This window comes from Salvelinus namaycush, unplaced genomic scaffold (assembly GCF_016432855.1).
Source record: "Salvelinus namaycush isolate Seneca unplaced genomic scaffold, SaNama_1.0 Scaffold300, whole genome shotgun sequence".
Classification (NCBI taxonomy): Eukaryota; Metazoa; Chordata; class Actinopteri; order Salmoniformes; family Salmonidae; genus Salvelinus; species Salvelinus namaycush.
This window is the reverse complement of record NW_024059898.1, coordinates 50,666-66,006: the sequence shown is the minus strand read 5'-3', so window position 1 is coordinate 66,006 and position 15,341 is coordinate 50,666. Positions and strand designations below refer to the sequence as shown.

At 45.2% G+C, this 15,341-nt stretch overlaps 1 protein-coding gene across 1 annotated transcript in view; it reads left to right on the top strand.

Annotated features, from left to right (window-relative positions):
• The window catches only part of LOC120039803 (sodium-dependent noradrenaline transporter-like), a 69,089-nt gene that overhangs the window by 16,795 nt on the left and 36,953 nt on the right, over positions 1–15,341 (top strand). Inside the window, exon 3 of the mRNA XM_038985178.1 lies at positions 872–1,109. Within this exon, the coding sequence (XP_038841106.1) occupies positions 872–1,109 (238 nt within the window). The remainder of the gene's footprint in view (positions 1–871; positions 1,110–15,341) is intronic.

Below are 15,341 nucleotides of genomic sequence, written 5' to 3'. Positions count from 1 at the left end.
TAAAGGCTGTTTGTTGATTAGTTTTACTACTGACAGCCTTATCACCATGGCATACTGTTACCACACACACCATGACATCTGAACTGTTGAACCTGAAAGCTTCACCAGAAGTTTACAGGCAGTGTTGTGATTTACAGTATGTTACACATTAAGTCTATTGTATATTGTTGTTTGGCCGGCAGGGATGTCCTTGTCCCATTGTGCTCTAGCGACTCCTGTGGCGGGCCGGGCGCATGCACGCTGACACAGTCGCCAGGTGTACGGTGTTTCCTCTGACACATTGGTGTGGCTGGCTTCCGGGTTAAGCGGGCATTGTGTAAAAAGCAGTGCGGCTTGGTTGTGTTGTGTTTCGGTGGATGCATGGCTCTGTGTCCGTACAGGAGTTGCAGCGACAAGACTGTAACTACCAATTGGATACCACGAAATTGGGGAGAAAAAGGGGTAAAAGACAACGTTAAAGTGACATTGTTAAGTTCATCTGCTGCTTGTTCTGATGGTAGAGTTATAGCACATCACATTCTGCTCAAATAATACATTGAATCAGGTGAAATAAGTGGTTGAATGCTCAAATTTCCTCAAGTTCTTTTTTAAACATAATACTAGCTGGTATTCCACTGCCCTGCTTGTTTTCAGTAGTCTCTGCTGTCCAAGGCCTTGTGGATACATGCTGCATAGTTTGGTTTGATATTTGTGTTCCCTGTGACACATACACATTTATGATTGGCATTACACAGGAGTAACAGCTTTCCACCCTCTGTAACCCTATGTAACCTACACTATGTAACCATCTCTCTCTCTCTCTCTGCTCTCTCTCTCACTCTCTGTTTCTCTCTCTGTTTCTCTCATTCATATCCCTCCCTCCCTCCCTCAGGTGTGGGCTACACTGTGATCATCATAGCGTTGTATGTGGGTTTCTATTACAACGTCATCATAGCCTGGTCCCTGTACTACCTGTTCTCCTCTATGACCAGTGAGCTGCCCTGGCTCCATTGTGGCAACGCCTGGAACAGTCCGAACTGCACAGACCCCAAGCTTCTAAACGGATCCTTCCTGGGCAACGGGACGTCTTATGCCAAGTACAAGATGACACCGGCTGCAGAGTTCTATGAGTGAGTACAGTGGGTTCTGTCCTGTTCTATGAGTGAGTACAGTGGGTTCTGTCCTGTTCTATGAGTGAGTACAGTGGGTTCTGTCCTGTTCTATGAGTGAGTACAGTGGGTTCTGTCCTGTTCTATGAGTGAGTACAGTGGGTTCTGTCCTGTTCCTGTTCTATGAGTGAGTCCAGTGGGTTCTGTCCTGTCCCTGTTCTATGAGTGAGTATAGTGGGTTCTGTCCCTGTTCTATGAGTGAGTACAGTGGGTTCTGTCCCTGTTTAATGAGTGAGTACAGTGGGTTCTGTCCTGTCCCTGTTCTATGAGTGAGTACAGTGGATTATGTCCCTGTTCTATGAGTGAATACAGTGGGTTCTGTCCCTGTTCTATGAGTACAGTGGGTTCTGTCCCTGTTCTATGAGTGAGTACAGTGGGTTCTGTCTCTGTTCTATGAGTGAGTACAGTGGGTTCTGTCCCTGTTCTATGAGTGATTACAGTGGGTTCTGTCCCTGTTCTATGAGTGAGTACCATGGGTCCTGTCCCTGTTCTATGAGTGAGTACAGTGGGTCCTGTCCCTGTTCTATGAGTGAGTACAGGGGGTCCTGTCCTGTTCCTGTTCTATGAGTGAGTACAGTGGGTTCTGTCCTGTTCCTGTTCTATGAGTTAGTACAGTGGGTTCTGTCCTGTTCCTGTTCTATGAGTGAGTACAGTGGGTTCTGTCCTGTTCCTGTTCTATGAGTTAGTACAGTGGGTTCTGTCCTGTTCCTGTTCTATGAGTGAGTACAGTGGGTTCTGTCTCTGTTCCTGTTCTATGAGTGAGTACAGTGGGCTCTGTCCTGTTCCTGTTCTATGAGTGAGTACAGGGGGTCCTGTCCTGTTCCTGTTCTATGAGTGAGTACAGTGGGTTCTGTCTCTGTTCCTGTTCTATGAGTGAGTACAGTGGGTCCTGTCCCTGTTCTATGAGTGAGTACAGTGGGTCCTGTCCTGTTCCTGTTCTATGAGTGAGTACAGTGGGTTCTGTCCTGTTCCTGTTCTATGAGTGAGTACAGTGGGTTCTGTCCTGTTCCTGTTCTATGAGTGAGTACAGGGGGTCCTGTCCTGTTCCTGTTCTATGAGTGATTACAGTGGGTTCTGTCCCTGTTCTATGAGTGAGTACAGTGGGTTCTGTCCCTGTTCTATGAGTGAGTACAGTGGGTCCTGTCCCTGTTCTATGAGTGAGTACAGTGGGTCCTGTCCCTGTTCCTGTTCTATGAGTGAGTACAGTGGTTTCCTGTCCTGTTCCTGTTCTATGAGTGAGTACAGTGGGTTCTGTCTCTGTTCCTGTTCTATGAGTGAGTACAGTGGGTTCTGTCTCTGTTCCTGTTCTATGAGTGAGTACAGTGGGTCCTGTCCTGTTCCTGTTCTATGAGTGAGTACAGTGGGTTCTGTCCTGTTCCTGTTCATTGAGTGAGTACAGTGGGCTCTGTCCTGTTCCTGTTCTATGAGTGAGTACAGTGGGTTCTGTCCCTGTTCTATGAGTGAATACAGTGGGCTCTGTCCTGTCCCTGTTCTATGAGTGAGTACAGGGGGTTCTGTCCCTGTTCTATGAGTGAATACAGTGGGTTCTGTCCCTGTTCTATGAGTACAGTGGGTTCTGTCCCTGTTTAATGAGTGAGTACAGTGGGTTCTGTCCTGTTCCTGTTCTATGAGTGAGTACAGGGGGTTCTGTCCCTGTTCTATGAGTGAATACAGTGGGTTCTGTCCCTGTTCTATGAGTACAGTGGGTTCTGTCCCTGTTCTATGAGTGAGTACAGTGGGTGCTGTCTCTGTTCTATGAGTGAGTACAGTGGGTTCTGTCCCTGTTCTATGAGTGATTACAGTGGGTTCTGTCCCTGTTCTATGAGTGAGTACCATGGGTCCTGTCCCTGTTCTATGAGTGAGTACAGTGGGTCCTGTCCCTGTTCTATGAGTGAGTACAGGGGGTCCTGTCCTGTTCCTGTTCTATGAGTGAGTACAGTGGGTTCTGTCCTGTTCCTGTTCTATGAGTTAGTACAGTGGGTTCTGTCCTGTTCTATGAGTGACTACAGTGGGTCCTGTCCCTGTTCTATGAGTGAGTACAGTGGGTCCTGTCCTGTTCCTGTTCTATGAGTGAGTACAGTGGGTTCTGTCCCTGTTCTATGAGTGAGTACAGTGGGTTCTGTCCCTGTTCTATGAGTGAGTACAGTGGGTTCTGTCCCTGTTCTATGAGTGAGTACAGTGGGTCCTGTCCTGTTCCTGTTCTATGAGTGAGTACAGTGGGTTCTGTCCTGTTCCTGTTCTATGAGTGAGTACAGTGGGTCCTGTCCTGTTCCTGTTCTATGAGTGAGTACAGTGGGTTCTGTCTCTGTTCCTGTTCTATGAGTGAGCACAGTGGGTCCTGTCCTGTTCCTGTTCTATGAGTGAGTACAGTGGGTCCTGTCCCTGTTCTATGAGTGAGTACAGTGGGTCCTGTCCTGTTCCTGTTCTATGAGTGAGTACAGTGGGTCCTGTCCTGTTCCTGTTCTATGAGTGAGTATAGTGGGTTCTCTCCTGTTCCTGTTCTATGAGTGAGTACAGTGGGTTCTGTTCCTGTTCTATGAGTGAGTACAGTGGGTTCTGTCCTGTTCCTGTTCTATGAGTGAGTACAGGGGGTCCTGTCCTGTTCCTGTTCTATGAGTGAGTACAGTGGGTTCTGTTCCTGTTCTATGAGTGAGTATAGTGGGTTCTGTTCCTGTTCTATGAGTGAGTACAGTGGGTTCTGTTCCTGTTCTATGAGTGAGTACAGTGGGTTCTGTTCCTGTTCTATGAGTGAGTACAGTGGGTTCTGTTCCTGTTCTATGAGTGAGTATAGTGGGTTCTGTCCTGTTCCTGTTCTATGAGTGAGTACAGTGGGTTCTGTTCCTGTTCTATGAGTGAGTACAGTGGGTTCTGTCCTGTTCCTGTTCTATGAGTGAGTACAGTGGGTTCTGTCCCTGTTCTATGAGTGTGTACAGTGGGTTCTGTTCCTGTTCTATGAGTGAGTACAGTGGGTCCTGTCCTGTTCCTGTTCTATGAGTGAGTACAGTGGGTTCTGTCCTGTTCCTGTTCTATGAGTGAGTACAGTGGGTTCTGTTCCTGTTCTATGAGTGAGTACAGTGGGTTCTGTCCTGTTCCTGTTCTATGAGTGAGTACAGTGGGTTCTGTCCTGTTCTATGAGTGAGTACAGTGGGTCCTGTCCCTGTTCTATGAGTGATTACAGTGGGTCCTGTCCTGTTCTATGAGTGAGTACAGTGGGTCCTGTCCCTGTTCTATGAGTGAGTACAGTGGGTCCTGTCCTGTTCTTGACCTGTGCCTCTGACGTGTGTCTTGAGTCTGACCCTCCTCTGTCGCGGTATCTAAAAGATTCAAGAAACCAGCCTTTTAACATGTTTCTCGTTGGGATAGAGCTGACCTACTGTGCCAAATATGAACTGTGTCAAATCAAGTATTTTCATTAGAGACTAAATGTGTTAGAAGTAGGCTTAACCTTTTAGAAGCTTGGTTATTTAGTCTGACCACTTTTTGAAGTGGAAATTGTACACTTAAGCATTTCATAAACAGGAAATAACTGTTTTTAAATGTATTATTAATGGCGTGTACAGTATGGCAGGTCTTCATAAATCAATATTTAGTTAGTGTACATCAGTGAGTGGACAGCAAACTGCACACACTCACTCTCATCACCTGCCATGAAACCCCTGCTTACTCACTCTACATCTTACCAAGACTGACCAGTATGAAGTCTAAAGTCCTGGAGTGGCTTGAGGAATAGATAAGCCTTGGACTTCTGCAGAGTCACAGTCTTACAGTGTGTCTTTATGCTTCTGGGGCCTTGTCTCATTGAAGAGTGACTTTTACCATTCAGTAGATTCTGATGACGTGGCTCAATCTGCTTACATGCTGAGCAGAACGTGTTCAGGCAACAAAGGCCTTTACTAAGCAATGAATCTAAATTGAAAGTGTTTTTATTGACTATTATTGCATCTTTGCATGGTACCAGTGTATATGACACTTCATTTTAGGATACCAAAATTCCTGCTTTCAATAAATTCCCCGGTTTTCCAGAATTCCTGGTTGGAGGCTTACAGATTTCCTGCTTATTCCCTCCTGATTCCAGGAACCTGCCTTTCCAGAATTTCGGGAAAACCAGAGAATTTATTGAATGTTTCAGGAATTTTGCAACCCTACTCATACTCAAACAATTCCACTGTGAAGTGTGCCACTGTCATTAAAAAGTTTGTGCAGTATCCCCAAAATGTCTGAAGCCATCCGCCCATATACCGATTGCTCTACAGAAAGGCATATAAAAAAAGCTTAGATGCTGCATTTGAAGTTGACACGAAAAGCCCCATCCGTTTGCACTTCAAAGAATTCCTTTCCAGAGCTCTGTGTGAAGATTACTTCTGCAGCCCGAAGGAAGTCGTCTGAAATGACTGGGACATACAGCAGCATCCTTATCCTGCAGCTGATGTGCAGTACAGAGTAGAGCGCCAGGGAGGCAAACAAAACATTCTAAGCTTGCATTCTAAACTTTACTAGTGCACTATATAAGGAATAGTGAGCCATTTGGGACGCGGCCTAAGAGTGCGTGACAGGCGGCCAATAAGAGCAGATGAAAGACCGTCTACCAGAATGCTGATCTGCATTGATGTCTCGTGTGTTTATGTAATCAACATCTCTGGATTTCCTCCAATGTTTTTCTCTCATCAATCCCTCTAAACTTGAATACAGTCAGTTTCCGTTACATCATATTTTCTTTCTTTTAGCATAAAATTGCACTCTCATTCTTTTGACCCAGTGATGTAGTGGTAAGAAAATTGGTGTGTAAACTCTGCTCTGATCGCCATCTGTGGTGAATAAAGTTACTCTCCGTATACTTTCAATGCATTTTTGTGCAAAAGGTGGGTAAACTTTTGGGAGGGAAAAAAAGTTAGGTGAACAACGTTTATGTGTGTTTACCCTCCACTTAACCACTGCTTCTACCGTACTGTAAAAATTATTCATAGACCTTCAATTCTTGGTAATTATAGGAAGTCAATGGAGTCAAGTTGGTTCCTTTTACAGCATATCTTCCTGCATTTATTTACCAGAAAATGTTGTTCTTTGTGTATTTTACCATCTTCACAGACCTTGAATACGCATTGGTGTATTGACAACGGCTCTATCAAAGAGCTTTAGGTCCATACTCCCCTGAGAGCCACTATATCCCAGTATAACTGTAGTTGATTCTAGACAGGCTGAATGAACAACACAGAGACCCAGGCAGTGGAATCTCTAGAATAGACAGTGATTTTTCTCTGACAACACTTCTAATCTCATTGTATATTTCAGTCTGGTCTTGTGTGGGGGACATAAACCCCCTGCTCCCACAGAGCACCAGGAACAGGAACAAGACCATCAGACCACTGCATGCTCTGGGAGAGATCACAGTGACTGAGTCAACATATTTCTCTCTCTCCTTCTTTCCCTCATTTTCTCCCTCTCCTTTTCTCCCTCTTTCTCTTTTTTTTCTTCTCTTTTTCTCCCTCTTTCTCTCTTACATTCTCTCTTTCTCTCTCCCTTTCCCCTCGTTCTCTCTCTCATTTTCTACCTCTTTCTGTCCTTTTCTTATCTTTTTATTTTTCTCCCTCTCTTACTTTCTCTCTTTCTCTCTCTTAATTTCTCTCTCTATCTCTTCCCCTCATGTTTTCCCTCTCTATTCTTTCTCTTTCTTTCCGACGTAAGTTTGCCTCCTTATGTAATGAGCAGTGATCTCTGAGAGTCTCAAGGAGCTGCAGGTGTTCTTAGTTTTTAGATATGGAGATTTGATCCTCCTGTATCCCCTAGAGATGGACAGGGACAGAGGAGACATTTTCTCAAGAGATTTTAGAGATTTGAGGGCATGTGGTTAACCTGTAACATTCAAGACACACACACACACACACACACACACACACACACACACACACACACACACACACACACACACACACACACACACACACACACACACACACACACACACACACACACACACACACACACACACACACACACAGCTTACTTTTCCTTTGCTGCTGCATTGCTCTGGTTCTCACACCAGGCCACGTTGATGTGTTGCTGTGTGATGTGTTGCTGTCCTCTCCTCAGCTGACTGAGGATGTGCTAGGCCCTCATTTCCTCTCCTATTAGGCCTTTATTATTGGTTTCATTGATCACGGCTGCCCTGCAATCTGTGGTGCTGCAGTGCAAAGGTCCCTGGAGTATAGTCATTAGTGTCATGGCAACATCCAGGGGCGGACACACAGCAGGTGTCAGTTACAATGCTATCACAGGGGCTCAACATAGCTATCAACACCTAATGACAGACTACAATTCTCAGAAACCAAGCTGGGCTACCAAGAGGCTGGGTAAATATATACCTTCTGTGTTGATGGTGCTGATGGGTTGTCTCAGTTTATATCAATCAAGGTCAATCAGTCATGTAAGTTTATACAGTTTGAGTACAGATCAGTTTGTTATATTAATTAGAGAATGCCATCAATACTATTATGCACAGTCACTGTAAAGAAATATCCTAATATTTTGAGGACACTGCAAAATGTTCAGATATTTCAATACATTGACTTTGCGTAATATTATTGATGACATTCTCTAATTAATATAACAAACTAATCTGTTACTCAACAAATTATTTATATTTTTCTACCTAAATTGAGAGCCATTTTATTCTATTAGCAGCTCAGATTATCCATTAAATAGCTATTAGATTATCAAAAGGTTAGAACTCAGAACACCTCCGTTGGAAGTCTCACACAACCTTTATCGGTCTTAATTGAACAAGTCCGCTGCTGGGAGATCAATAGGTCATGTGTTCCAAGTCTAGACATTGTGAACACTCACAGGGGATCTGAAACATACACCATAACCCGCTCAGACTTCTTTTTCCAATACCTTGGATAAAATGTATTTTTAGTGATACATAAGACAATAAGAAAACAGATTTATTTTGAATCAAACATCAAATCTTGAAATCACGTCTTGAAACACTATTGTATTGTTGTCCTCTTTATCAAAGTACCAGAATTGCCATTCACTCAACTTTCACTCAAATCAAGTATTTTAAATCAAATATCCAACCAAATACTCCCCCAACCAAATACTCCCCCCCCAACCAAATTCTCCCCCAACCAAATTCTCTCCCCAACCAAATTCTCCCCCATCCAAATACTCCCCCATCCAAATACTCCCCCAACCAAATACTCCTCTCAACCAAATACTCCCCCCAACCAAATACTCCTCCCAACCAAATACTCCTCTCAACCAAATACTCCCCCCAACCAAATACTGCCCCAACCAAATACTCCTCTCAACCAAATACTCTTCCCCAACCAAATACTCTTCCCCAACCAAATACTCCCCCCAACCAAATACTCCTCCCCAACCAAATACTCCTCCCCAACCAAATACCCCTCCCCAAACAAATACTCCTCTCCAACTAAATACTCCTCTCAACCAAATACTCCTCCCAACCAAATACTCCTCCCAACCAAATACACCTCCCAACCAAATACTCCTCCCAACCAAATACTCCTCCCCAACCAAATACTCCTCCACAACCAAATACTCCTCCCCAAACAAATACTCCTCCCCAACCAAATACTCCTCTCCAACCAAATACTCCTCTCCAACCAAATAGTCCTCTCAGCCAGATACTCCTCCCAACCAAATACTCCTCCCAACCAAATACTACTCCCCAACCAAATACTCCTCCCCAACCAAATACTCCTCTCCAACCAAATACTCCTCTCCAACCAAATACTCCTCCCCAACCAAATACGCCTCCCCAACCAAATACTCCTCTCCAACCAAATACTCCTCTCAACCAAATACTCCTCTCAACCAAATACTCCGCTCCAACCAAATACTCCTCTCAGCCAAATACTCCTCCCAACCAAATACTCCTCCCAACCAAATACTTTAGTTTTACTTGCATGTAAGAGCAGTTGGAGGCCACGGAAGAAGAGTTGTATGGCATTGAAGCTCATCTGGAGGTTAGTTAACACAGTGTCCAAAGAAGGGCCAGATCTATACAGAATGGTGTCGTCTGCGTAGAGGTGGATCAAAGAATCACCCGCAGCAAGAGCGACATCATTGATATATACAGAGAAGAGAGTCGGCCCGAGAACTGAACCCTGTGGCACCCCCATAGAGACTGCCAGAGGTCCGGACAACAGGCCCTCCGATTTGACACACTGAACTCTATCGGAGAAGTAGTTGGTGAACCAGGCGAGGCAATCATTTGAGAAACCAAGGCTGTTGAGTCTGCTAGTAAGAATGTTGTGATTGACCGAGTCGAAAGCCTTAGCCAAGTCGATGAATACGGCTGCACAGTAATGTCTCTTATCGATGGCGGTTATGATATCGTTTAGGACCTTGAGCGTGGCTGAGGTGCACCCATGACCAGCTCTGAAACCAGATTGTATAGCGGAGAAGGTACGGTGAGATTCGAAGTGGTCGGTAATCTGTTTGTTAACTTGGCTTTCAAAGACCTTAGAAAGGCAGGGTAGAATAGATATAGGTCTGTAGCAGTTTGGGTCTAGAGTGTCTCCCCCTTTGAAAAGGGGGATGACTGCGGCAGCTTTCCAATCTATGGGAATCTCAGACGATACGAAAGAGAGGTTGAACAGGCTAGTAATAGGGTTTGCAACAATTTCGGCAGATAATTTTAGAAAGAGAGGGTCCAGATTGTCTAGCCCGGCTGATTTGTAGGGGTCCAGATTTTTCAGCTCTTTCAGAACGTCAGCTATCTGGATTTGGGTGAAGGAGAAGTGGGGGAGGTTTAGGCGAGTTGCTGTGGGGATCGCAGGGCTGTTGACCGGGGTAGGGGTAGCCAGGTGGAAAGCATGGCCAGCCATAGAAAAATGCTTATTAGTGGCTTTGTGTCAGACCCTGTACCCTAATTATAAAGGCCAAAGATAACAGACACCAGGCACACGTCTGGGCCTGTATCCATGAAGTGTCTCAGAAAAGGCCCAAGGAATCCTGTTAAAATCAGTGTTAAGACAAAAAAAACTCCCAGCTCAAAGCAGGTTTTAGGATGATGTTAAGAAACTCTGAACCAGGAGTATAATCAATTCACAAAAGTTTATCTCAGCTGGCAATTACGACAGTTTGAGATACTGCAAAAGAAAGATAATGATTACGTTCATTGAGATTGTTGCAAATTACTAATCACGATGAGGGATCGCCATCTGTGAACTCACTTTCGCTTTGAATGTGACTGTAGCCTATCAAATGTTGCAATGGTAAAACGTTTGATATAATTTTTGCATGTGCGTGTGAATCCTCTCAAAAATCTATTCCTACATCTGTGGTAGGTTATCAATCACACAGTTACATGGAGTTAAGTTGGGCGTGACTTTTGAATGTAATATAATGTGGACGAGGGGAGCCTGTAGACCACTGGATGGGAAAGAGTGATTGAGTAAGAGCAGAGGCTGAAGGACCTGGGCAGACCTGGGTCAGTAATTATGAACACATGGGGCTCTAAAAAGGGGTGAGGTAAAAGGATGGCCAAAAGCCTAGCTTCCTCAGGAGACTGCTGCTTTAGACATGTTTCTCTCCCTCTGACTCTAGTTGGCTCCCTGCTTTAGACATGTTTCTCTCCCTCTGACTCTAGTTGTCTCCCTGCTTTAGACATGTTTCTCACCCTCTGACTCTAGTTGTCTCCCTGCTTTAGACATGTTTCTCCCCCTCTGACTCTAGGTGGCTCCCTGCTTTAGACATGTTTCTCTCCCTCTGACTCTAGTTGTCTCCCTGCTTTAGACATGTTTCTCCCCCTCTGACTCTAGTTGTCTCCCTGCTTTAGACATGTTTCTCCCCCTCTGACTCTAGGTGGCTCCCTGCTTTAGACATGTTTCTCTCCCTCTGACTCTAGTTGTCTCCCTGCTTTAGACATGTTTCTCTCTCTCTGACTCTAGTTGTCTCCCTGCTTTAGACATGTTTCTCTCCCTCTGACTCTAGTTGTCTCCCTGCTTTAGACATGTTTCTCTCCCTCTGATTCTAGTTGTCTCCCTGCTTTAGACATGTTTCTCTCTCTCTGACTCTAGTTGTCTCCCTGCTTTAGACATGTTTCTCCCCCTCTGACTCTAGTTGTCTCCCTGCTTTAGACATGTCTCCCCCCTCTGACTCTAGTTGTCTCCCTGCTTTAGACATGTTTCTCTCTCTCTGACTCTAGTTGTCTCCCTGCTTTAGACATGTTTCTCTCCCTCTGACTCTAGTTGTCTCCCTGCTTTAGACATGTTTCTCCCCCTCTGACTCTAGTTGGCTCCCTGCTTTAGACATGTTTCTCTCCCTCTAACTCTAGTTGTCTCCCTGCTTTAGACATGTTTCTCCCCCTCTGACTCTAGTTGGCTCCCTGCTTTAGACATGTTTCTCTCCCTCTGACTCTAGTTGTCTCCCTGCTTTAGACATGTTTCTCTCCCTCTGACTCTAGTTGGCTCCCTGCTTTAGACATGTTTCTCTCCCTCTGACTCTAGTTGGCTCCCTGCTTTAGACATGTTTCTCCCCCTCTGACTCTAGTTGGCTCCCTGCTTTAGACATGTTTCTCCCCCTCTGACTCTAGTTGGCTCCCTGCTTTAGACATGTTTCTCTCCCTCTGACTCTAGTTGTCTACCTGCTTTAGACATGTTTCTCTCTCTCTGACTCTAGTTGGCTCCCTGCTTTAGACATGTTTCTCTCCCTCTGACTCTAGTTGGCTCCCTGCTTTAGCCATGTTTCTCTCCCTCTGACTCTAGTTGGCTCCCTGCTTTAGACATGTTTCTCCCCCTCTGACTCTAGTTGTCTCCCTGCTTTAGACATGTTTCTCTCCCTCTGACTCTAGTTGGCTCCCTGCTTTAGACATGTTTCTCCCCCTCTGACTCTAGTTGTCTCCCTGCTTTAGACATGTTTCTCTCCCTCTGACTCTAGTTGTCTCCCTGCTTTAGACATGTTTCTCTCCCTCTGACTCTAGTTGTCTCCCTGCTTTAGACATGTTTCTCTCTCTCTGACTCTAGTTGTCTCCCTGCTTTAGACATGTTTCTCTCCCTCTGATTCTAGTTGTCTCCCTGCTTTAGACATGTTTCTCTCCCTCTGACTCTAGTTGTCTCCCTGCTTTAGACATGTTTCTCTCCCTCTGATTCTAGTTGTCTCCCTGCTTTAGACATGTTTCTCTCCCTCTGACTCTAGTTGTCTCCATGCTTTAGACATGTTTCTCTCTCTCTGACTCTAGTTGTTTCCCTGCTTTAGACATGTTTCTCTCCCTCTGACTCTAGTTGGCTCCCTGCTTTAGACATGTTTCTCTCCCTCTGACTCTAGTTGGCTCCCTGCTTTAGACATGTTTCTCCCCCTCTGACTCTAGTTGGCTCCCTGCTTTAGACATGTTTCTCCCCCTCTGACTCTAGTTGGCTCCCTGCTTTAGACATGTTTCTCTCCCTCTGACTCTAGTTGTCTACCTGCTTTAGACATGTTTCTCTCTCTCTGACTCTAGTTGGCTCCCTGCTTTAGACATGTTTCTCTCCCTCTGACTCTAGTTGGCTCCCTGCTTTAGCCATGTTTCTCTCCCTCTGACTCTAGTTGGCTCCCTGCTTTAGACATGTTTCTCCCCCTCTGACTCTAGTTGTCTCCCTGCTTTAGACATGTTTCTCTCCCTCTGACTCTAGTTGGCTCCCTGCTTTAGACATGTTTCTCCCCCTCTGACTCTAGTTGTCTCCCTGCTTTAGACATGTTTCTCTCCCTCTGACTCTAGTTGTCTCCCTGCTTTAGACATGTTTCTCTCCCTCTGACTCTAGTTGTCTCCCTGCTTTAGACATGTTTCTCTCTCTCTGACTCTAGTTGTCTCCCTGCTTTAGACATGTTTCTCTCCCTCTGATTCTAGTTGTCTCCCTGCTTTAGACATGTTTCTCTCCCTCTGACTCTAGTTGTCTCCCTGCTTTAGACATGTTTCTCTCCCTCTGATTCTAGTTGTCTCCCTGCTTTAGACATGTTTCTCTCCCTCTGACTCTAGTTGTCTCCCTGCTTTAGACATGTTTCTCTCTCTCTGACTCTAGTTGTTTCCCTGCTTTAGCCATGTTTCTCTCCCTCTGATTCTAGTTGTCTCCCTGCTTTAGACATGTTTCTCTCCCTCTGACTCTAGTTGTCTCCCTGCTTTAGACATGTTTCTCTCCCTCTGACTCTAGTTGGCTCCCTGCTTTAGACATGTTTCTCACCCTCTGACTCTAGTTGTCTCCCTGCTTTAGACATGTTTCTCTCCCTCTGATTCTAGTTGGCTCCCTGCTTTAGACATGTTTCTCTCCCTCTGACTCTAGGTGGCTCCCTGCTTTAGACATGTTTCTCCCCCTCTGACTCTAGTTGTCTCCCTGCTTTAGACATGTTTCTCTCCCTCTGATTCTAGTTGGCTCCCTGCTTTAGACATGTTTCTCTCCCTCTGACTCTAGTTGTCTCCCTGCTTTAGACATGTTCTCTCCCTCTGACTCTAGTTGTCTCCCTGCTTTAGACATGTTTCTCTCCCTCTGACTCTAGGTGGCTCCCTGCTTTAGACATGTTTCTCTCCCTCTGACTCTAGTTGTCTCCCTGCTTTAGACATGTTTCTCTCCCTCTGATTCTAGTTGGCTCCCTGCTTTAGACATGTTTCTCTCCCTCTGACTCTAGTTGTCTCCCTGCTTTAGACATGTTTCTCTCCCTCTGACTCTAGGTGGCTCCCTGCTTTAGACATGTTTCTCTCCCTCTGACTCTAGGTGGCTCCCTGCTTTAGACATGTTTCTCTCCCTCTGATTCTATTTGTCTCCCTGCTTTAGACATGTTTCTCTCCCTCTGACTCTAGTTGTCTCCCTGCTTTAGACATGTTTCTCCCCCTCTGACTCTAGTTGTCTCCCTGCTTTAGACATGTTTCTCTCCCTCTGACTCTAGTTGTCTCCCTGCTTTAGACATGTTTCTCTCCCTCTGATTCTAGTTGTCTCCCTGCTTTAGACATGTTTCTCCCCCTCTGACTCTAGTTGGCTCTCTAGCCCACCCTCTATCAGTGGGATATATCCAAGAGCCGTTGCAAGTCCACCAGAGGTTAGCTGAACCTTAATGGAATATTTTTTTATCATGTTCTCTGGGAAGGTCAGAGGAGACTGTTTATAGACCATTGATTTAAACTCCTTTTGACACAGCATGTATTTGATACACAGTGCTATGTATGTATTATTCTTGTTAGATAACCTAGTTAGTTTTATTATGTTAACATGTGTTTGTAAACCATGGCAGTTCAATTAGTGTTAAAGGTGAGTCACGTGGCAGGGTGGCTCACTCGGCACTCTGCATGGTAGAGGCTAATCCCTAAAAGTCAGGGGTCAGGGCACAGGTCAACATGAACACTTGTTAGGTTATGACCTGTCTACCCCCCAGGTGCCCATAGTTCTCAAGGTCAAATGCTTCAATCTTAAATCCAGCACAAATATGTCTCCATATAGAACATCAACCTAGCAACTGGCCAATCACCTAGACACTGAGAGAAGTAATCAGTCATGTTTGTAGATGTATGACCAGGGTAAAGGTATGTGATAGAAGCTTGGTACATCTAGTCCAACAGTCCAATACATCCTCAGGCTGGACTTTGGTCTTAGTAGGAATATCCCAGTGGTCCTTGCATGGTCAGTTCAACAACGATCTGTATTTAAATCAGCAGACATGCTATACACATCCTGTGTGAACGTTGAAACATTAGATTTTCACACCGTTTCATCAACAACAGATGGTTTCTATAGATTCTTTACATCCTTTACATGCTAAAATAGCTGTGTTTGATTTAGTATCAGGGATAGCTTGACTTGATGGAAAGGGAAAGGAAAGGAAAAGGTGGATACCTAGTCAGTTGTACAACTGAATGCCTTCAATTGAAATGTGTCCTCCGCATTTAACCCAACCCCTCTGAATCAGAGAGGTGTGTGGGGCTGCCTTTATCGACATCCACGTCTTCAGCGCCCGGGGAACAGTGGGTTAACTGCTTTGCTCAGGGGCAGAATGACAGCTTTTTACCTTGTCAGCTCGGGGATTCGATCCAGCAACCTGATACACTCTTAGAAATAAAAGTGCTATTGTAACGGATGTGAAATGGCTATCTAGTTAGCGGTGGTGCGCGCTAATAGCCTTTCAATCGGTGACGTCACTTGCTCTGAGACCTTGAAGTAGTGGTTCCCCTTGCTCTGCAAGGGCCACGGCTTTTGTGGAGCG